Source organism: Macaca thibetana, chromosome 3, assembly GCF_024542745.1.
Source record: "Macaca thibetana thibetana isolate TM-01 chromosome 3, ASM2454274v1, whole genome shotgun sequence".
Classification (NCBI taxonomy): Eukaryota; Metazoa; Chordata; class Mammalia; order Primates; family Cercopithecidae; genus Macaca; species Macaca thibetana.
Genome location: NC_065580.1, coordinates 2,721,271 through 2,744,178, shown reverse-complemented (window position 1 = coordinate 2,744,178; position 22,908 = coordinate 2,721,271). Strand labels below are relative to the sequence as shown.

The 22,908-nt window shown below is 44.4% G+C and overlaps 1 protein-coding gene across 1 annotated transcript; it reads right to left on the bottom strand.

The window, feature by feature from the left end:
• Window positions 1-6,244: 6,244 nt before the first annotated feature.
• Window positions 6,245-21,281, bottom strand: LOC126951540 (uncharacterized). Its single transcript, XM_050785732.1, has 4 exons — window positions 20,946-21,281; window positions 20,488-20,683; window positions 19,090-19,217; window positions 6,245-8,752 (listed from the first exon to the last, which is right to left on the bottom strand). The coding sequence occupies exons 1-4, from the start codon at window positions 21,215-21,217 to the stop codon at window positions 8,653-8,655; spliced, it is 696 nt and encodes a 231-aa protein (XP_050641689.1). The 5' UTR covers window positions 21,218-21,281; the 3' UTR covers window positions 6,245-8,652.
• Between the last annotated feature and the right edge of the window lie 1,627 nt (window positions 21,282-22,908).

Here is a 22,908-nt window from a genome sequence, read left to right as displayed (position 1 = left end):
CAGGAAAATACCTCAGCAGGGGTGCTTTGCAGCAACCATAGAATTTTGAAAATTCATATTGAGTGCCCTTAGATGGTGCGGGGACTCTCCACTTCTACACAAGCCTTGCCATTCTCCATGGCCTCACAGCCAGCTCACTCACAGGCACCACCTGCTGGGCCCTGTGGGGTTTTAGTCTGTGACTTGGGGTGCAGGAATGAGATGGAATGGGTAAGACACACAAACACACACACACAGTCCTTGAATTCACAGATATACATTCACATTCAGCTCTCCTACTTTTTTTTTTTTTTTTTTTTTTTTTTTTTTTTTTTTGAGGCAGAGTCTTGCTCTGTCACCCAGGCTGGAGTGCAGTGGTGCAATCTCGGCTCACTGAGACCTCTGCCTCCCAGGTTCAAGTGATTCTCCTGTCTCAGCCTCCTGATAGCTGGGATTACAGGTGCATGCCACCACACCTGGGTAATTTTGTATTTTTAGTAGAGATGGGGTTTCACCATGTTGGCCAGGCTGCTCTCAAACTCCTGACCTCAGGTGATCCGCCCGCCTCGGCCTTCCAAAGTGCTGGGATTACAGGCATGAGCCGCTGCCCCCGGCTTCTCCCACTTATTTTCTACAGCAGACTTCCTGGTGAGCATTTTCAGTAATTCTCAGGCTCCTCATCTGTGGGAACAGTAACATCTTGGCAGCCCACTCCACAGAGACGTTCGACTGCATGACCCCTCACAGAATTGGTGTAAAAAGCAACATTAAATGACAATGCTTACAAACTATTTTTAAAAGTATTCAGTGCTGAGGATTGTGACTTCCAAAGGTCAAGAGCCGGGAAGGACCTTGCACACGAGCCACGAGTTGGAGGCAGAAGCGAGTGCTCCACCGCTAGCTGTAGGGTAAGTCCACACACGCATGGAAGAGGGAAAATGAAAAGCTGCCTTTCAAACGTCTCTTATTAGCAGCCTGGTCACAGGTTAGTGGCAAAACGTACAGTGGTTAAACTAATTTTTACCACACTGATGTACAGTTTTAAAAATCAGAAACACAAGCAAAACGTCATGTTTTTTCTTCTGATTTTTCAAAACCTCCAGATCCCTATTATTTCGATCTGGAGTATTTGCAGTAAAACACAAATGCTCACGGTAACAGGAGCAAATGACACTGTCATGACCACGGTTGACAATGCCAGAGCCACGTTCCCAGCGCTCTGCTTCGCAGGGATCACTTACTGTGAGGATATTTTTCTGGAAGGGTGAAATGGAATTCAACCGCACAACCCCTAATAACATTAATAGAAACCACACTGCACCCGCAGCACATTTCTGATAGTCTACGAAATGGATATCAGATGTTGTGGTGACATCAGTGGCTGGCACACGGGCTAAAACACTTGCTAGTAAGGACAGAAAAGTTTGTTTCTGAAAATGTCACCTGTATCCTGTGGTGACAATGTGAGTCAGGCTGAGGTGAATTTGAAAATTACACCTGCTACACAAGCAAACGCGTCCTCAGGGCTCATTCTGGAGAAATCAATAAATTCTGTGGACCTCCTCAGTGGGAAGTCACCCTGTACTATTAAATTTTGCAAACGGTATTTTCCTTCCTGGTGTTCATTCCATCTTAATTAAAAATGGTTCGCACGGTTTTGGAAGTAAAGTCTGTCTTCTCCACTGTAATCTAAGTCCCACGGGCGTGAGGCCATTTCTTTCTTATTCATCTTCGTATCGTCCAGAACCAAGGGCACAAATCTCTGTTGACTACAAACACAAGTGTGCTGAGATTTTTGGGTGGGGGGTCGGGGGTGCCATATTTAAAGGGGTATAAGTCAGCTCCACGTCATCAGGAGTTCACAAACCTAGTTGACTAATGAGACATCACAGAAGATAATTTACAGCATAGATTAAGCGTAAGATAAATGACAAATGATTTAGATTATAATACCAAAAGACATTCTAGACATATTATTACAATATATATATTTACGCAGAAAGCCTTACTCTGTAAAATTATGTTCTTAAGTGATACTCCCAGAGCTGGAATGATGTGGTAGTATTTTATAGAAAAATAATATTAACACCCTTTTTCCACAAAAATTAATTTTAAAAATGGTAATATTTGCAATAGCTTAACAAACTTCCTAGCTTAAAGCTTTAGGAAATATTTTAAAAGTATTAAAGTGTATGTAAAACAAAGATGAGGAACTTTAAAACAATTCCTTAACTACTTAGTAGTTGTTATTACTCCAATATGTAAAAAGCTTAGATCTCCGGAGCTCTTGTCCTTAACACAAGGAAGGAAAAAAACGGACAACCTGAAAATCAAGGACCTTTTATGGATCCATTGAAGAACTATGAGGTCACAGGGAAAACTGCTGCTCCGAGAACTGGAGAGACCATACACGGAGAACCAGCACTGGAGTCAGCTCACCCGGGGCTGAGGGCAGGAGCCACAAGCTGGCAGGAATATTAGATGGTGATTGGATGAACCTCTGGAGGCTGCACATGGCCCAGCCTGAGAGTGAGAAATTCCTGGCCCAACCTTAGGGGGCGTCCACACTCTCATAGTTTTACCTCCAGGAACCCCACCAGGTTCTCAAATAAAGAGCCAAGAAAAAATCCCTTGTGTTTTAGGCAGGGGGAGGGAAAGTAATCATTTTGAAGGACGCCAAGAGCATTCTCCATCACAATGCCCTCCTCTGCAGGGAAAAGACTTTACCAGGGACTTATCTCACCTACCACCTGCAGGGAGGACAACTACCCATCTCCAGCCTCCTCTGGCTCCCTTTCTCACCAAAGGAAAATAATATAGGGCAGAAGCTCTGATCTACTTAAAGAAAAGAAGAGCATCACAGAAGGAATACATGAAGGGAAAATTTTTTTTATCCTTAATCTTTTCTTACCAGTAACTATTTTTTCATTGTAACAATGGTAATAATGTATTGGTTGATTATAGTATATGGATAAGTAAAATGAATGACAGCAACATTATAAGAGATGGGCAGAAGGGATTGGGAATATTTTGTTATAAGGTACCTATCTGCACTACTCGTGAACTGTATATTGTTATTTGAAAGTGAACTTAAAGTAGTTGTAAATGTATATTGCAAACTGTGGGGTAACCACTGAGAAAATATTTAGATATAAGTATAACTGATAAGCCAAAAGAGGAGAGAAAGAGAGATCATATAAAATGCTTAATTAAAGCCAGAGAACTCAGTAAAAGAGGGGAAGGGGAAAAGTTCAACAAATAGAAAACAGTTACAAACATGGTAAATATTAACCCAGCTAGATCAAAAATCACTTTAAATGTAAATGGTCTAAATACACCAATTAAAAGGCAGAGATTGTCAGCGTGGATTAAAAAAATCAAGACTCAAGTAAATGTCTACAAATACGAGCATGCTTTCTATCTTCCTGGCTGATCACGGTACTCCTGCCAAACTTTAAGCTCTGCAAAGATGAAACCTAATTTGCTTCAGCATTTTTCAGCATAGGGTTGTTTTCATTAGTATTTGTATTACTATAGAAATGATAGAAATAATAATATCCACCACTGATTAAGCACCTACTGTATGCTAGGCGTTGTGATCTCAATACATAGGAGGTCCTTAATGGTCATTTGATGAATAGATGAATAAATTAATAAACCAGTTAATAAAAACTCTAAGCATGCTGAATTTTGTGTTCACCTACATCTCTGCCCAGCTTTCTTTAAATGAGTGACTACCATACAGCCAAGTCTGGTTTATATAAGCTGCAAAGGGAGAGGAAAAAGCATAGCTTTTAATCTAATATTAAATTCCCCATGAAGAAATTATCTCTAGTATCAGTAAATTCTTCATCTTTCACTGCCTTGCCATTCACCAATCCTTCTAAGGACTGGTCTCTCTGCTTTTTCTGTCCTTGTTCACAGTGATGGAAAATAGGAAATGCATAAAAGTACACACCCCACTGCTTCACAAATTGGGTTATCACTAACAGAATTGTATGCTCTATGAAGGAAAGTCCTAAGAGTAATCTAATCTACAGGGACTCAATCTTCACTCCCAAAAATCATGACATGCACAATCTGGAACTTTGGCACCAAGTTTGAGGAAGGACCTGGATATATGGAACCAGATCAACCTGGAAGCCCACAGTGTAACAGTTGCCAGGCCAGGACAACCACATGGGCACTGGTCTGAGCACCAGGAAATCCAGGTTGCAGATGTGAGTTGGTAATTATTACGCACAAGTTCCCCAATTCTCTGGCCTCAGTTTCACCATCTATAAAGTGAGCAAACATACTCTAAATAATCTCTTATATCCCCTCCAAATTCAAAGTTCTAAGTTCTAAATTGATGAAAACAATATAATAATTATTGAATCTATATATAACTCTATTGTGCGATTCAATCCTATATGAGATCATGAACACAGAGACAATGTAAAAGTCTGTGTTCCCATTGCCTTCCTTAACATTGACTCATAATTTGAAAGTCAAATGGTATTTATCAAATGTAAACACATGGTACATAAAATTAGCCTCATTCCACACCATGTCTCTTACCTCTCTTCACTCCTAAACTTACTTAAACTTCAATTAACACCATGTTTCCTCACAACCAGCCAGCTGTCGAACTTCTCCACACACTAGTCCAGAGCTCCTGACTCTTGATTATTCTGTCTTAAAGCCAAAAATCCTACCACATCAGAATAATATGAACAGTAATCAATACTATGTAGTGTCCATCAAGGTTATGTCAGGCATTATGCTCAGTGGTTCCTACGTTATCTATTCCATCCTCATTGCAAATCCATGCAGTAGGTCCTACCCATATTCAACCCACAGAGAAGCTGAGTCTCTGGGAGATTAGGTGACTTAGTCCAGGCCATACATCTAGTAGGTTTTAGAACCAAAAGTCAAACTTAACTCTTCATGAGTTCCTAGCCATGTTCTTGCCATTTTATCAGTTTTTAAATATCTTTAGTAGCAGAACCCTCTTTGGAGTAAAAATATGTACACAGAACCCCAATATACAAAACAAAAGTGAGAGTATATTGGAAGTGTAAACACATAAATGAATACCCTATTATAAAGGAAATATTTTCCTATTATAAAGGAAATCAATGAAAATCATAACAAATTCTGATAAACACAGAAACCAGGAGTAGCTCATGACCTCTGCAGATATTTACCAGCCTCTGTATCCTGTTCACGTTGGTATTGTTTGGGTTGCACATTGCCCTACATAGTTGAAAATAACCATGGGTTTTTAACATTTCACCTTGCAATCTGGCTGTTCTTCAATCAAATTGACCCAGATGTTTGCAACAAGAGTAGGAAACTATAAAAATATGTAAAGCAATCCCAGGTTTACAATATCTACCATATGTACCAAAAATATAAGGGCACGATGGCCAGATGCATATTCACTTGTTACCACACAAATGACGGATAAGCTGTCACTAGATCAAATGTCAAGTGAACGTGAAAGCTTGTGTGGCCATTCATTGAGCCAGTATTACCACTACAAATACACGCACACACGTGTCTATACACACACATATATGTAATGCTTTGGAAATACTGTCTTTTACAGACTTTGACATTAGTGGGAATCACAGCCTAAATTCCAAGAAAGATCATTATAGAGATAGAACTTTTAAATTAATAATGGATTATAAGAAGTTCAAATACTGACCACAAAATGGCAGGATTATCTTTAGTTCAAAGTCTTCCCCAAAGAAACTAATCTAGAAGCACAAAGTAATGTCTTACTGTCTTGTTATTTTCCAGTGTGTTAAAATGTAGCATACACTGCAATTTGAAGAGGTTATTTTTATCACTACTTTTAAAATAGTTTAAATTATCTATGAATATATGTGTTCATAAACACTGTACTAATGCACATGGCTTGGTCCTGTGGTGCTGAGTCCTGCGTGGGCATGCAGAGGGAGCTTTCTAGTGTAGAACACCCAGTCCAGGCTGGGCGCGGTGGCTCACACCTGTAATCCCAGCACTTTGGGAGGCCGAGGTGGACGGATCTCTCAAGGTCAGAAGTTCAAGACCAGCCTGGCCAATATGGTGAAACCCTGTCTCTACTAAAAATACAAAAATTAGCTGGGCATGGTGGCGCACGCCTGTGGTCCCAGCTACTTGGCAGGCTGAGACAGGAGAATCGCTTGAACCCAGGAGGCAGAGGTTGCAGTGAGATGAGATCATGCCATTGCACTCCAGCCTGGGAGACAGAGTGAGACTCTTTCTCAAAAAAAAAAAAAAAAAGATGACTGCCCAGTCAGACTCTCTAAATGAAATGAGTTCTTAAACGGAGCCGACCACCTGATTTCACTAGTTGTCCCTCCTCGTTAGGAAAGTGCCAAGTCACCTTGCACTGGGCATTTTCTAAGCGCTGCCATTTGAGGTGCAGCTTTAAACTGATATATTGCAGGCTAGCAGTCACCTACCAAATGTCAAACGTAAAATGGCAGGATTGGTGTCAAGAATTTTCTTAACTAATGTAGTGTTTGGGTGCTGAGTAATTTATTAACTAAACTATTAATGCTTGAAATGTTTTTGTCAAGTTTTACAAAAATGTCACAAACGTTTCAGATGCCATCCACACAGGCTAACTGGCAGGAAAAAGCAAACCCATTACATAGGACTTGATGGAATATTTATAAGATCCAATTTCAAACAGATCCAGGCACTCGGCCAAAGTGCAAGATAGATGCCTCACTTTTAGAATTTGAGCGTCTAATGAAATTCAACAAAACAGAAAAGAAAGAGAATTCAAATAATTTTCGGTGCCCAATAATACTTTTCTTGAGATTGTTCAATATACTCAGATATAGTTTTATGTAGTTATCCATTTCTTCCCAAAGAATTCCAGAGATATCTTCAAAATTCAGTTATGCTGCCAAAAAAAGAGCGGTCTCTAATGGATATTCAGTGTAATCAACTTATTAAAGAAAGCAGAGACACTGCATAAAAGACCAACAGACTCAAAAAGGGTCCCTGGAAAGGAAGAGTGAAATTAGTGGACAAAGTTACAGCGGACAGAGGCTGTAGATGTTATAACCCTAAGTTGCCCGGTGAGGAGGAGAACCTCCAGCAGCTGAGCTCTCTTGCCTCATCCTCTTCTGGTGAGACTGACGCTCTGTGCTGGAGATGGCTCACCCCCCCAGCGGCAGCTTATGCCTAAAAGAATAGAAAAGAATGCTCATGCCAAGAATTTTGCTACAGTTCAACATTGCATTGGGGAAAAGTATAATGAATGAATCATGTGAACTAATTTTTTAAAGTCCAGACTCATTCCAGGCCACATAAAGGGGTGTCATTTACTTAAAACAACAATTGTGCTTGAACATCAGTCCTGGTGAGACTGAATGTTGTGGCCTGTTTCCAAGAATACGGGGGCCTGGACTGATGCAACCAGTGCTTCTCCCACTGCCGTCAGCCAGAAAAACTAGTTCAAAATAAACATTTTTAAAAGACACAGCTGAGCTCAAGAGGAAGAGCAGAAAGCCCCAGAGGTCAAGGGTGAGAGAAGCAGCCGGCGGCACACAGGTGACCCAAGGCCTCGGGCAGGAGACTGGACCTGCAGTCCAGCTCACACAGCTTCCGGATGTGCAGCCTGTGCCCAAAGCAGGGAGACTGGCTGAGCTCTGCAGGTGATGGGCAAAGCCACAAGGCCACGTATCAATGGACGGAGCAGCGTAAAGACACTCGCTGTCTCCCCAGGGTCTGGAGAGGTGAAACATCATCCATAAGGTGCAGAATTTCCAAATCTGCAGCACGAGAAGGGGGTAGAGTCTGAATACGACTGCCCGAAGACAGCAGGAACTCCAAGCAAAAAACTTACCTCGAAATTTAGACTGAACTGCTGAAGCCTGCATGTACCAAAAGAAGCAAAAATGAGAACACTTTGAAGAAGGAATTCCCAAAGCAGGACAGATGAAAATACCGCACGCATGCACACACACTACAATACACACCTTGTTTTTCCCACTTTGGAGCTGAGGAAACTGAGTCACATAGGAGTTACGTAAGTTACCCCGGTCAAAGACCTATTCGCAATAAAGCAGGCATTTGAAGCCAAGCAGTATGTATCTGGAGTCATCTTTAAAATACGATGCTTAAGCCCATTTCATCACTATCTCGCTGCACCCACACAGCTGAATGAGATGCATGGCCCTGCCAACTGAGGTCACTTCGCAGGACAATTACAAGTTTAATTTGAACCAAATGATAACGAAGGTAATACATATCAAAGAATCTGTATTACCTTGGAGAAACAGCTCTCATAGTATCCAAAGAGAAATACTTAGCCTTACATGCATGTATGAGAAAAAATTAAAAATTAGTAAGCCAAGAGTCCAACATAAGCTTGCAAATCCTGAGAAAGGAAGAGGAAGATGATGCGGATGGAACGTCTGTGTGCCTTTGTTGACAGTGGTTATGAGACCACGGTTTTTCTTTTTTGTTAAAAGAATGTAAACCAGAGACACACAGCAAAGGAGGTGCAGCACTGAGCCACTGATCTCGGGGACAAAGCGCACTCTGAGTGTTAGGTGCAAATGAGGAAGTAACACTTCGGAGAGGATTTGGAGCGGGTTCCTCGTGAGGATGAGACAGCATTGACAGTTACCAGGCCCCTTTATGGAAGTCTTACCTGATTGTTCAAAAGGGGTGGGAAGACATGTTGCTAGGAAGCCCCTGGGCACAATATGTCACAGGTCTCATGAACGTCTGAAATCTCCAGCCGGGAGTGTGTAGTTTACTATTATAGTGAGCAAAGGGTCAGTCTGAGGACAGGCAAAATCAAAATGCACATGTTCTCTACAGGGGAAATTCCCCACTGGAGACAGCTTTGCTTGAGTGAGCTTGACGACAGTGCAAATGCTGGGGCTTTTTGTGTTGGCAGTGTGGTCACCACAGTTGCCACATTGCAAGGACATGGTTATTTCCTTGACTACCTGTGCTGCCTCACCTCCAAAACTCATATGTTGAAGTCCTAACCTCCAGTGTGGCTATATTTGGAGATTGGGCTTCCAGGGAAATAATTAAGGTTAAATGAGACTATAAGGGTGGGGCCCTGATCCCATAGAATTAGTGTCCTTATAAGAACAGACATTCTCCCTCTCTCTCTCCCTTTCCCTCTCTCTCCTTCTTTGTCTCTTTCTCCCTCTCTCTCTCTTCTTCTCTGTCTCCCTCCCACTCCTCCCACCAAGCCCTGAGGAAAGGCCACATGAGGACACAGAAGATGACTATCTGCAACCCAAGGAGAGAGCCCTCACCAGAACCTGACCGTGCTGCCACCTTGGTCTTGGACTTGCAGCCTCCTTAACTGTGAGCAATAAATGTCTGTTACGCCACCCAGTCTGTACTACATTTTTATGTCAGCCTGAGCCAACTAATACAGACGGAATTAAAGATAAGAGCAGAATAAGGAAAATAATAATGATAAGGAAAATAATGAGATTAGATGACATGTTTTATAACACATGGATTTCATAAATACTTGGGCCATTTTAATCTATGATAACATTGGGTATTTACAAGATGGGTCATCTTTGAACTGTTTTTCTTCTTCAAAATTGCCTTTGCTATGCTTGGCCCTTTTTATTTTCATATAAATTTTATCATGAGTGTATCAATTTCCAAAAAATATTGCTGAGATTTTGGTTGGAACTGCATTGAATCTACAGATGTTCTCGGAAATAATGACATTTTACCAATAACATGACATCTAGTTCATGGGCACGGCAAGTCTGTCCATAGATGAAGCTCTTCTTTCCTTTATTTCTACCATGTTTTCTAATTTTCAGCACAGAGATCGCCTCATTTTTCACTACAATTATGCATGGAAATTTCCTGTCTGTGATGCTAGTGGTAATTTATTAAAATTTTATTTCCAGTTGTTTAATGACCGTATATAGAAAGGCAGTTATTATTAACCTTGTATCCTGCAACCTTGAAAACCTTACCTAAGAATTCTAAGAGTTTACCTGTAGATTCTTTTGTATTTTCTATCAACAATATTTAATACCTGAACACATTAAATCTGATATCTGAACTATTTTCCATTTGCCGACTGATTTCCTCAGTTGCATTCCTGACTCTGTTTTTCTAAAGAGTATTTCAGAATTACGCTTCCAGGAGTCATCCATTAGATGAGAGGTTGCCAGAATTCTTCCGTGACCGCCCCACCTACAGCCCGGCTGAGCTAAGTACCCTCCCTTCATGCTTGGACAGCACATTGTGTCTACATCTATCTTCCTGAAATGAGCTGTGTATGAGATCATCTTGTCCTTGTCTTTCTCTTCTCCTGAAGACAAGGCCCATTCTCTTCAATTTTATATCCCTAATGCCTCCTGGAAGATAATAAGCTCTCAATAAATATCTATGGAACTGAAGAGCCAAACTAAATTATTAGCAACCATAATGGCCAAGGGTTTCACTCTGTGCTCTTATTCAATCCTCATGAAATCTATGAGGTAAGAAGAGCAGACATAATTAATAACCAGGTTACAGGAAGCTACAGGTCAAAATAGTAATTAAGTGGGAATTGTCCACAGCGATAAAACTGGTCCACAGTAGACCTGGGGCCAGGAACTCATGCTCTTTCCCTTCCCCTTTTGCTGTTTCCAGACAAAAATGAAAATGCTGAGAGTGGAGCTCTGGGTCAGACTTTTTATACTATGCACATAAAAAGCAAATGCTTAGGTAGAGGTCATTTATTGATTTATGTGTTTGTTCTAGCATCCAAGGCTTCAGGAACCAAAGGGCCATCATGCTTTTGTAGCAGACAAGAGAGTCTTCTGCAGTATTTACAACTGATATAACTGAGCTACATGGCTGAAATCTACAGATCATTATATTCATGATGGGATGTTATGGACTGAATTGAGTTCTCCCTCTCTCCAAATTCATATGCTGAAGTCCTAGCCCCTGCAATGTGACTGTATTTGAAGATAAGGTCTTTAAAGAGGTGATTAAGTCAAAATGAGGTCATTAGGTGGGGGCCCTAATCCAATCTGCCTGGCGTCCTCATAAGAAGAGGAGATTCAAACACAGACACACAGAGGGACGACCCTGTGAGGACACAGGGCAAAGACGCTTCTGCAAGCCACGCAGAGAGGCCCCAGGAGAAACCAACCCTGCCAACACCTTGATCTTGGACTTCCAGCCTCCAGCGCTGTAAGAAAAAATTTCTGTGGCTTCAGCCTCACACCGTCTGTGGTCTTTGCCACAGCAGCCCTGAGACACAGGTGGCACTGTCAGATGAAGTCCTCTTCCGTCTGTGGACACCTCCTAGGCTTGTCTCTCCTCCTTTCCTGTGCTCACCCTTCACATCCAGGCACATAGGGAAATGGGAGGACAGCTCTTCCCACTCACATCTCACCTCCCTGCAGCACCTTACATCAGACCCTTTCCCCACCCTCATCCCCAAGACATACCCATCCTCCTCATGGGCATGACCTCCCACGTGAGCACCTCACATGTGAACAGAGGACAAGCCAAGGGAGAGGAGAGATGAGGAGCGTCGCTCATGGGAAGAACAAATGGAATGCTGTCTGCAGGACTCACCACGTCCACGCAGAGGATACAGCCATTGCACTGTCAACCCCTATCTGCTCCCAGGCTGGGTGGACCTCACGCTCTGGACAGCAACCAGGGGAGAGGGTAAAATCAGACAACAGGATTCTTTGCTTGTTCTGACATCAGCCCAACCCACTGAAGGCATGGGAGAGCAAGGTCTTGCCCTGCCTTCTCTCAACTCATGTGTCACTATGCTTCCATAATGCTTCAGTTCATGTGTCATGAATTGAGAGACACCCATCGTGAGATACCACTTCTGCCTTTCTCTTCTACTGTAATGGCAGCACTAGAAGAGAAAGGAAGAACGGGTATGCGACTTAGGCTGAGTCCATCGCGTCCTTTGACCTGTCACTGGAGGAGCAACAGGCTGACTGTGCCCAATAAGTTTGCATACATTGGGCTTGGATTTATATATTTATGCAAAACTCTAAATGTTTATAAGTATTTAAACTCATACAAATAATCCTCAGTCCTTCGTTTCTTCTCTTGACTTGACCAAGGTTCCCCCCGGTACCTCCTTTGGGACAGCCTTATGGTGTTCTTTTGTTTTATTGTTTTGTTTTGTTTTTGTTTTTATTTTGAGACAGAGTCTCACTCTGTCACCCAGACTGGAGTGCAGTGGCACAATGTTGGCTCACTGCAACCTCCACCTCCCGGGTTCAAGCGATTCTCCTGCCTCAGCCTCCTGAGTAGCTGGGACTACAGGTGCCGCCACCACGCCTGGCTAATTTTTTGTATTTTTAGTAGAGATGGGGTTTCACCGTGTTAGCCAGGATGGTCTCAATCTCCTGACCTCATGATCCACCTGCCTCGGCCTCCCAAAGTGCTGGGATTACAGGCGTGAGCCGCCGCACTCAGTCTATGGTGTTCTTTAATTCTGGGATCAAATTAGGCTCAAGCTGGGTACAGTGGCCAACGTTTGTAATCTCAGCACTTTGGGAGGCCAAGTCAGGCAGATCACCTGAGGTCAGGAGTTCAAGACCAGCCTGGCCAACATGGTGAAACCCTGTTTCTACCAAAAAATACAAAAATTAGCTGGGCACAGTAGTGCACACCTGTAGTCACAGCTACTGGGGAGGCTGAGGTGGGAGAATTGCTTGAACCTAGGAGGCAGAGGTAGCAGTGAGCCAAGATTGCACCACTGCACTCCAGCCTATGTGACAGAGTGAGACTCTGCCTCAAAAAATAAAAGAAAAAAAAAGAGAGAAAAGAAAAGAAGTAGGAGAGCTGAACTTGAATGTCTCAAAAAAAAAAATTAGGCTCACGTGTCTAGTTACTTCTAGTTTCACGTCAATACACGTGTGGTTCTGAGCCACCTAGTAGTCTTTCTTTGGTGATAACACTGTGGGCAGCTGGCTGTCTTCCAACTGTGTGAAAACCATATTTTGCTTCTGTAATCCAAAGTACACAAGAGTCTCACATTTTATTCCTACTATGTCTTACCAGGTCCCTGAACGAGTGAAATCCAACGAACTCTGTCATTTAATTAATAGTATTTATCAATGTTAATTTCTTAGTTTTGATTACTATATGATGGTTATATAAGATACTAACATTGGAGGAAGTTGAGGGAAGGGTATATTGGTAACTGCAGTATTTTGCAACTCTTTAAGTCTAAACCATCTCAAAGTTAAAAGTTTAAAAAAAATTCAGGCTTTGGAATTGGTCTGGAAATAAGGATAAAGAAATATTAAAGTTGTTGCCTTCGTTTTCTGGTTCAGGGATTGAGGTACGGTGGTGCCACAGCCTTTAATAAGGAATCCTCTTCTAGGTAGGAAAATACTGGCATCTTTAACAAATAATCCTCAAAATTTAAATAGCTTAACAAGACAAAATTTTTATTTTTCTCTCAAACCACAAGTCCAGTGTGGATATTCTGTCATGACCAGCAGTTGAGGGGTGGGTTCCAGGGCACTATGAACCATGACTGGCAATTGATGGGCAAGGTGGGGGTGCTATGTCTCATGGCTGGCAATTGAGGGGTGAGTTAGGGGGTGCTATGCCCCATGGCTGGCAATTAAGGGGTGGGTTGTGGGGAGCTATGCCCCATGACTGGCAATGGAGGGGTGAGTTGGGGAGAGCTACCACCTATACTGTTATTTCAAGACTCAAGCTAATGGAGGTTCTGCCATCATCAATGTGTGGCTTCCAAGGTTTCCCAGGGGGTCAACATCTACCTGGAAACTGGGAGAGAGTAAAGGGATTGCCCAAGACAATCCCATTTACAATAGCTACAAATAAAACAGAATACCTAGGAATATATTTAACTAAGGAGGTGAAAGATCGCTACAAGGAAAACTACCACACACTGATGAAAGAAATTGCAGATGACACGAACAAACGGAAAAACATCCCATGCTCATGGATGTTAAGATTAATATTGTTAAAAAGACCATACTGCCTACAGCAATCTACAGACTCATTATACCCTATCAAAATATCAATGTCATTTTTCACAGTCTTAGAAAAAAAAATCCTAAAAGTTATATAGAACCACCAAAGAATATGAACAGCCAAAGCAATCCTAAGCAAAAAGAACAAAGCTGGAGGCATTACATTACCTGACTTCAAATTATACTACAAGGCTATAGTTACCAAAACAGCATGGCACTGGTATAAAAACAGACACATAGATCAATGGAACAGAATAGAGAACTCAGAAATAAAGCCATACATCTACAGCCAACTGTTCACAAAGGCAACAAAAACATAAACTGGGGAAAGGATATTCTTTTCAATAAATGGTGTTGGGAAAATTGGATTGCCATATGCAGAAAAAAGAAACTGGACCCCTATCGCTCACTATATACAAAAATCAACTAAAGGCCAGGCATGGTGCCTCACACCTGTAACCCCAGCACTTTGGAAGGCGGAGGCAGGCAGATCACTTGAGCTCAGGATTTTGAGACAAGCCTGGCTAACATGGTGAAACCCCATCTCTACTAAAAAAAAAAAAAAATACAAAACTTAGCCAGGCGTGGTGGTGGGCACCTGTAATCCCAGCTACTCAGGAGGCAATGGCAGGAGAATCATTTGAACCTGGGAGGTGGAGGTTGCAGTGAGTTGAGACAGCTGCCTCAAAACAAAAACAACAAAAAAGTCAACTCAAGATGGATTAAAGACTTACATGTAAGACCTGAAACTAAAAATACTGGAAGAAAACCTAGGGAAAACTCTTCTAGACATTGGTCTAGAAAAAGAATTTATGCCTAAGACCTCAAATGCAGAAACAACTAAAGCAAAAATAGACAAATGGGACTTAATTAAACTAAAAAGGTTCTGTACAGCAAAAGAAATCATCAACAGAGTAAACAGATGACCTGCAGAATGGTAGAAAATATTTGCAAACAATGCATCCAACCAGGGACTGATATCCAGAATTTACAAGGAATTCAAACAACTAACAAAAACAACAAAAATAAGCCCATTAAAAAAGCGGGCAAAGGACAAAAATAGACGTTTTTCAAAAGAAGTCATACAAATGGCCAACTAGCATATGAAAAAATGCTCATCACTAATCAGAGAAATGTAAATTAAAATCACAATTAGATACCATCTTATACCAGTCAGAATGGCTATTGCTTAAAAGACAAAAATAACAGATGCTGGCAAGGATGTGGAAAAAAGAGAATGTTTATACACTGTTGGTGAGGATGTAAATTAGTGCAACCTCTATGGAAAACAGTATGGAGGCCAGGAGCAGTGGCTCATGCCTGTAATCCCAGAAATTCGGGAGGCCGAGGTGGGAGGATCGCTTGAGCCCAGGAGTTTGAGACCAACCTGGCCAATGTGGTGAAACCCCATCTCCACTAAAACTGCAAAAATTAGCCAGGCATGGTGGTACACACCTATAATCCCAGCTACTTGGGAGGCTGAGGCATGAGAATTGCTTGACCCTGGGAGGTGGAGTTTGCAGTGAGCCGAGATCACGCCATTGCACTCCAGCCTGGGCGATAGGGTGAGACTCTGTCTGAAAAAACAAAATGAAAAACAGCACGGAGATTTCTCCAAGAACTAAAAGTAGAACTACCATTCAATCCAGCAATCCCACTACTGAGTTTCGATCCAAAGGACTAAAAGTGGAACTACCATTCAATCTAGCAATCCACTACTGAGTGTTGATCCAAAGGAAAATAAACCATATCAAAAAGATATCTGCACGCGTATGTTTACAGCAGCATTATTCACAATAGCAAAGATGTGGAGTGAACCTAAGTATCCATCAAGAGAGGAGAGGATGAGACAATGTGGTGTGTGTATATATATATATATATGTGTGTTAAGGGATTATCTTAAGGGAAACAACTCAAAAGCCAAATACCACATGTTCTCACTCATATGTGTGAACTAGAGGAAGTGTCCACATGGTAGCCAAGAGTGCAATGACAGACACTGGAGCCTCGGAAGGGCGGGGGCAGGAGGGAGGTGGAAGATTTAAACAAGACTTAATGGCTTCTTTGTAAACTATTTGGATGGCGGTTCCACTAACAGCCTAGTCTTCACCACTATGCAATATGTGCACGTACCAACACCACACCTGTACTCCATACATTTATACTATTTAAAAAAAAAAAAAAAAGATTGCCTGAGAGAAGTGTCCCCGTGCAGGCCAGCAGCAGCCCACATCACTCCCACTCAGACCCCACTGGTGAGGACTCAGTGGCCTCGCATAGCTGAAAGGGGCCCTGGGCAGTGCAGCCTCACTGTGTGCCCGGAAGAGGCGCTGAGCTCCGTGCCTGGCTGGGAGACTCCACCACCCGCTCTCATTATCTGTGCACCTTAATAGCCACCAGGTCTTTCAGAGGGAAGAGGCGTCACTTAGCAGTTAAGCAGCACAAAGGGGCTTGCTCTGGGCACTGAGCCCTCGCCTGTGCCCTTCCCATCACAGGTCGTTGTGAGCCAGTCACAGAATCATTAGTGAGAGGTGGCCAGTTTCAAGTTCTCAGTCCGGGTCGTGAGCGTTAAGAAGTAAGGACAGTGCCAAATCATAATTGGTCAAATTTGGTTTGCCACTATAGGTCCAGCCGTTAGGTGAGGACAGTGCAGAATGGCAGAGCCCTTGGGAAAGTGCCTGAGCAGTTCTGATGTGGGAAGGGGCATGGGCGTCTTCAGGGAGCCTCTAGAAAGCACTACGCTTGATGCTGTTAATATGTGTTTATTATATGCGCCCGGCCTCCATACTGTTTTCCATAGAGGTTGCACTAATTTACATCCTCACCAACAGTGTGTAAACACTACTGTTACCTCGTTTCATACTCATAACCGCCCCCCCCGACGAATATGGCCACACTAGGACTGAGGAATCTTAGGTTAGAAAAGTCCCAGAATCCACAAAAGAACAAGACACAGTCTTTGCTTTCTAGGCCCCAACACTCGAGTGAAATGGTTGCAGCTGACACGTGTGAGCTGGGCACATAAATCATAAGCCTGAGTGCCAAGGCCCTCACATCAGCCGGCACGTTGGCTCCCAGGGTGCACACCCGTGATGGTCACCCGCTGCTTGACTGGTTTAATGAGCGCTAAGACAACAACCCATTCCTGCAGAATTCTGGTAACTTTGCAGTGGAGGCCTGAGCACCACGGTCAGCCTGTCCGGTCCACTCAATCCCTTCACAGCTGAGACCCCTGTGGTTCTCTGACCAGCGTCCACCTAAGGCTCGCCTGGCAGAGGCACCTGCTTTGGAGGACTCCTAAGAGGGGTGTCATATCATGTCTGAAAACTGCACCCCAGGACACCTCTACCTCCTTACTATCGCATTCAACCTCTGATGGTAAACCCCCAACTCTGAAGAGCAAATACAACCCTAACTCTGCTTAGTTACTAGAAGTCACTATCCCCCCCAAAAAAAAAAAAAAAAAAAAAACTCTACCAAAAGAAGAAACTCAGCACCCAATCTTAAATTTCCATACTGGCTCTTTTGCATTTCTCTGACACATGCCAGCTTAAACCCAGACACTCATATTTTGCAAACGAAAACTGCTGAAAAGGTAACCTGCCCACCTTCTCCTAGGACAGGCCAACTCCTTTCCATTGGGTCTCTACCCCATTTCTCCTCCTTTAGGATTCCTTCGGGCTTTGCATTCTCTTCCCAGGACCAAAACAGTCCCCTGTAAACCTACTATCCTTTCTTTTCTGTTTTTTATAAAGAGTGAAGGCAGAAGTGACTAAAGCAACGTGCTGATAGGAGGCCAGCACCCGATTTAAGGACAGTGTCTTGTAAGGGCCTGGCCCACCCATCGTCCCTGACTCTGAACAGTGCTGTCTGTTCAGCAGTGCTGAGAGTGAGATTAATTATCCTCCAGTCCAGCCGAGAAGCGGGGGTTGCCACACGGATGTGTCTCCAGCCACTTACTACACAGAGGCTTACTCATCACAAGCGCTGAGGATCTTGAAAGGACGCACATTCCTGAGCAATATTTGTCCCTATGCTAATTTGATTCTGGAAAAACCAGGCTTCCCCCAGCAAGAAAGGCAAGTGGGAGAAAGAAGAGCAAGCTTTTCCCAAAATAAATGGGAGGAAGAATCCAATTCAACTTCTCCTCGTTGCACGGTTTAATCTCTGCTTTCCATTAGGGAGTTGAAGAGGGACTGCCCCTTCACCTGTTTGCCTCTGTGACTTCAGACAAATCCAGTTGACAACGACAAAGCACCTTCTTTGTCCTTCTCATCAGTTAATTTAAAGGGTGCATGTTTACTAACAGCTTAATCTATCTGGTGCAAACACTCTTTCACATTCTTTTCCTTCATCAAAAACAAAACCCCAAAACCTTCCAAAAACTCACATGGAAACTTCCCGTCTTAAGTCGGCCTGGATGGCAGCATCATAGCTACAGAAATCTTAGCCGCATAACCATGTCTTAGTCGGTTCATGAGCCTCCCTCTCTCTGTGAAATGTCAGGACCAGAAGCTCGCGTTTTGAGTGGCTAGTCTCAGCTTTTACAACTCTTCACACTGCAAACACTGAAGTAGCAAGGAGAGCTCCCTTTGACCCAAAGAAATTCCTTCCTCCAAGAATCAACCGAGAGGAAATCAACGTTTATGTTTCACACACAAAAAAAATTGACAATAAACTTAATTAGACTTGGTATTTTAAATACGCCGACAACTGCTGGTAACTTCACAAACAGAATGAACCAAGTTTACTTTCCTTGAGTTATTACCTAGCTGTATCAGGAAACATTTGTTTCTACCAAAGTGATCACTTGCATGGAGTTTTAACACCAGTTGCAAGAGAAGTATGGTATAATTTTAACACTGTACTTGCTTATATTTTATTTTAAATACAGAGTAATGTTTTAAATTGAATTTAACTATAAAACTTCCATAAAATAAAAATGCATGATCTCATAAAATCAAATCAGTCTTTAATTGTAATAATAAAAATTACATTTAAGTAATGGTGTCTCGGAGTTAATAGCTCCATAAAAGCACCCCTGAAAAGCCAATCTTTGCTACCTGAGTGACTTTTTCTTTAACATTCTGCAATTAAAAGACGAAGTTCTGCCGGGACTCACCATGTGTCTGCTGCGGAACCTCCTACTGGGAGCGAATTTCCAACTGAGCTCGCCAGTGAGTAGTGAAGGGAATGTCGGAGCAAAGGTGTGTTACCTGGGCCCAGAAGATTCCGCTCTCCACGTTTTAACTACAAACCACAGAAAAAGGGCAACGTGAAACCAGGAAACGTTTTTAGAAAATTCTAAAATAACTAGCATCTAGAGATAAAGTAATTTTTTTTCCCACTACACACCAGGAATAATGTTTCCCCAGTGTTATACACCATTACTACTCATTTGTGGATTAGGGGATTTATAAGGATGATGTCCATTTTTTTAATGCATCTTGAAGTAAGCCAAGAGTAGATTCCACCTTACAAATGCATTTTATGTCTAAGAAAGGCTTCTTCTGTTCCTTTACATCTTCCAGGTAACAGACATCAAGAAACCCAGCACTGCGGACTTAGCACCCAGGCACACGTTCGCATGTTCCTATTTATTTCACGTGTGCCGACCTCCTATCCTGATGAGGCCTCAAGTCCCCTGAAGACAGGGACTGTGTATTTTATTTTCCCCATGCATTTGCTCTAGGACTGGATCTTCAACACGTACCAGCGGGTGCAGGGAGGGAGGCCCTGAAAATCTTCACCAGCATCAACGCAAAAGGCCAAAGCCAAGCTTGTCTTCAACATCAGCCTCCAAAGGCCCCCCTTCTCTCCCCAGCCTTCACCTCCTCCCACGTTCCCTCCACCAATGCACCGCAGCTTCCTCAGTCTGGAAGTCGCCTGAGGGCTTATGACTCACACAGAATTAGGAATCCAGTCCCACCGGGCAATTCCCAGCTCTCCAAGCCCCTGTGATGCCTGCGGAAGGGGCAGCTGCTGAGCTCCCTAGGGCTGTGGCTACACACTCCCCTCTGCAAGAAACCTGCTTTAATTTCAGGGTTGTCTACCTACACACAAACCTGATTCTAGTAACTCCGTGACAAAGAACCTCTGTTATCTTCCTTCGCCTGCAGAATAAAGAGGACCCGCCAAAGCCTCCCAAGGTCTATTGCTTCCTGTTCCTCTTCTCTCACTCCCCCTCTTCCTAGCCTTCCCCTTGACCTCATGTAGAAGATTGTTTCCTACTTTGGAATAAGTGGCTTAGGCCAGAGAGTGCCACGGCTTCTGCATTACTCTCTACCCTCACCCCGGCCACCAGCGCTGGAGCCACAGCCCTGCATCTGAGCTCTGTGGCCAAATGCACACCCACCTGGTCAAGACTGCCAGCCACACACCCCAGCCTCCATCACCCGCACCCACACTGACAGAGGCTGCCCACGAGCAGGCCCCAGGGGCTTCCAAGACCAGGACTGTGAGGGATCATTTGACTCATCAACAGGACAGGATAATACTTGTATTTTTAAAAGAGTCTTACGCGCTGCGTGAAGAAAGGCTGGGCAGGCGTGGGTGGTGGGCAGGCTGCCATGTCCATGAGACCAGAGTTCCAGGCTTCCTCGTTTAGCCTCTGTCCTTCCACACAGTGCAGGCAGCAGGCAGTGAGGAAGGTCCCCGGATGACCAGGCGGGTGCACTGGGACTGCAGGGGTCCTGGTGGGACATCGTGCTGGCCGCCTAGCCCATGGGCAGCAGAGAGAAAAGGGCAGATTCAGGACACATTCGAGAGAGAGAACCCGCAGGATTCAAGTCATCACATAGGGTGGATTCAGTAAAAGGTATCAAGGATGAGGCCCAGGTGTGTGACGTGAGCAGCTGGGTGGATGGGATGTGGAGGCTAAACCAGGGGCCACTGCAAGAGCCCCACGTCTAGGCCAGAGGGCTGTGAGCTCCACACCAAGAGAACAGGAGACAAGTCGTGCAAAGGGAGGTGCCTTACCCACAGCTATGCGGCCTGGAGCCCAGCAGAGAGGTCCCCCTGGAGATATCACGTGGAGCAGATGACAGTGGAGGCAGGGGATGCGGTGGGATCCCACCAGGAGGGCCTGAGAAGGGGGAGACAGGAGGCCTGGGCTGACACTGGAAGGCAGATGGAATGGATGGCCCCTGCAAGGTGAGGAGCCCCTGCAAGGTGAGGCCCAAACAGGAGAGTGAAGACCCCATGGCCAAGGCTGCCAGAAGCAGAGGGAAGCCTGCTTTCCCTAAGCTCATGAACTCAAGACTAAAAAGGAAAAAGAAAATCTTTCTTATTCAGTTGTATTATCACTAGAATAACAAGTACTTTATCCTCTTTTTCTTGGAACTGTTCTGTTTTTTTTGCTGCAATATTAGATAAAATGGGTTTCTTACTTAACCTAAAAATTCAAATACAGTTTATAGCTTGTCACAAGTAAACTACAGCATTTAAAAAAAAAAAAATGATTTACAAAGGTACTTTGGGGAAGATATTCATGACTGAATGGAGACTACATAAAACGAAATGAAGTGAAATCATTCAAGGAAAAGACAGAACTTCTCATCAGAAAGCATTTATAGCTAAGTCTAAGCCTAAAATTAAATAGTTAAAATTTCCAGCACTTCTGCTGTTGTATGAGGTTCATGATCGCCCTGCCACAGTTGACCAGTTGGGCCATTAGAAACAGAAAGGTACAAAATTGCGGAACAAGTGTCTCGTGCACACTTGCCCTTGCTAGGTGCTGCTCAGGTCTGTGCTCTATGAAATGCAATTGGACTGCAAATATGTATGTATATATTTTTGATAATGAATTTAATAAGTAGCCAACATCTCATAATATAGAATTTAGCTGTCATTGTTTTCAGCTAGTTTTAACTGGGAGCCCTTAACTAAAGAATAAAACGTATTCTTATCTCTATAACTAGATAATTATAATCTATATAATTAATTCTATCTTATTCATCTGCATGGAAGAAGGAAGTTTACTTTCTCTTGCAGAAATCAGTTCGCCTCTCCCCACACAGCACCCTCATCACTTGGCTCCTGCAGCCAAGCTGCACCTGGGCACAGCACGTGGGCACCTGGATACCACTCCTTGCCCACACCTGGGCACCCCACTGCTGGCACCTGGACACTGCCCTGCCCCCCTCACCAGGGGACCACCCGGTCTCCCACACCTGGGCACCACCCCACCCCCCCACACCTGTGCACCACTCCACTGCTGGCACCTGGGCACCGTCCTGCCCCCTTCACCAGGGGACCACCTGGACCCCACACCTGGTCATCACCCCACCCCCCTTCATCTGGGCACCGCCTTACTCCCTCACCTGGGCACTGCCCTGTCCCCCCTCACCAAGGGACCACCCGGCACCCCACACCTGGGCACCTCCCCCACCTAACCTGGGTACCCTCCTGACCCCCTCAGCAGGGGACCGCCCAGCCCTCCACACCTGGGCACCGCCCCACTCCCCTCACCTGGCACCTCATCACCCAGCCCACGGCACCCCGCAGCCTGGCCCCAGGCCCACCCTCCAGGGCTCCCCGCGAAGCCTCCTGTCCGCTCAGCCCCACGCGCGGCACCACAGGTCCCGTGGGTTCCACCTTCCCAGCGCCTCTGAGGCCTCGCGGTCACTTCTCCCCGCACCCGAGCGAAGCCCGGCAGATAAATCTCTGGGGACGGCGCCTCTCCTGCCCCAGCCCCGGGGTCTCCCGTCTCACCCCACGCAAAGGCAATCTGGGCCGTGACCTCCGAGGCCCCCAGATCTGCCCCCCGAGCGAGGCGGGCAGGGAGAGGACGCGCGGCCCCCACCCACTCAGCTCCCAGCGCGGAGTCCCGGGACCACCTTGCGGAGAAAAGTCGGCCCGCACCTGCCGCGGAGGAGAAGCTGGGGGTGGGGGACCCAGGAACTCCGGCTCGGTCCAGGCGGGGCACCTGGAAAAGCCTCGC

Coding starts and splice junctions, on each gene's coding strand:
- LOC126951540 (XM_050785732.1), bottom strand. CDS start 21,217: ATGAGCTTAGGGAAAGCAGGCTTCCCTCTGCTTCTGGCAGCCTTGGCC. Junction 20,684..20,945: donor TCCAGGCCGCATAGCTGTGG/GTAAGGCACCTC, acceptor CCCATGGGCTAG/GCGGCCAGCACGATGTCCCA. Junction 8,753..19,089: donor GGTTCCGCAGCAGACACATG/GTGAGTCCCGGC, acceptor TCACTATAATAG/TAAACTACACACTCCCGGCT.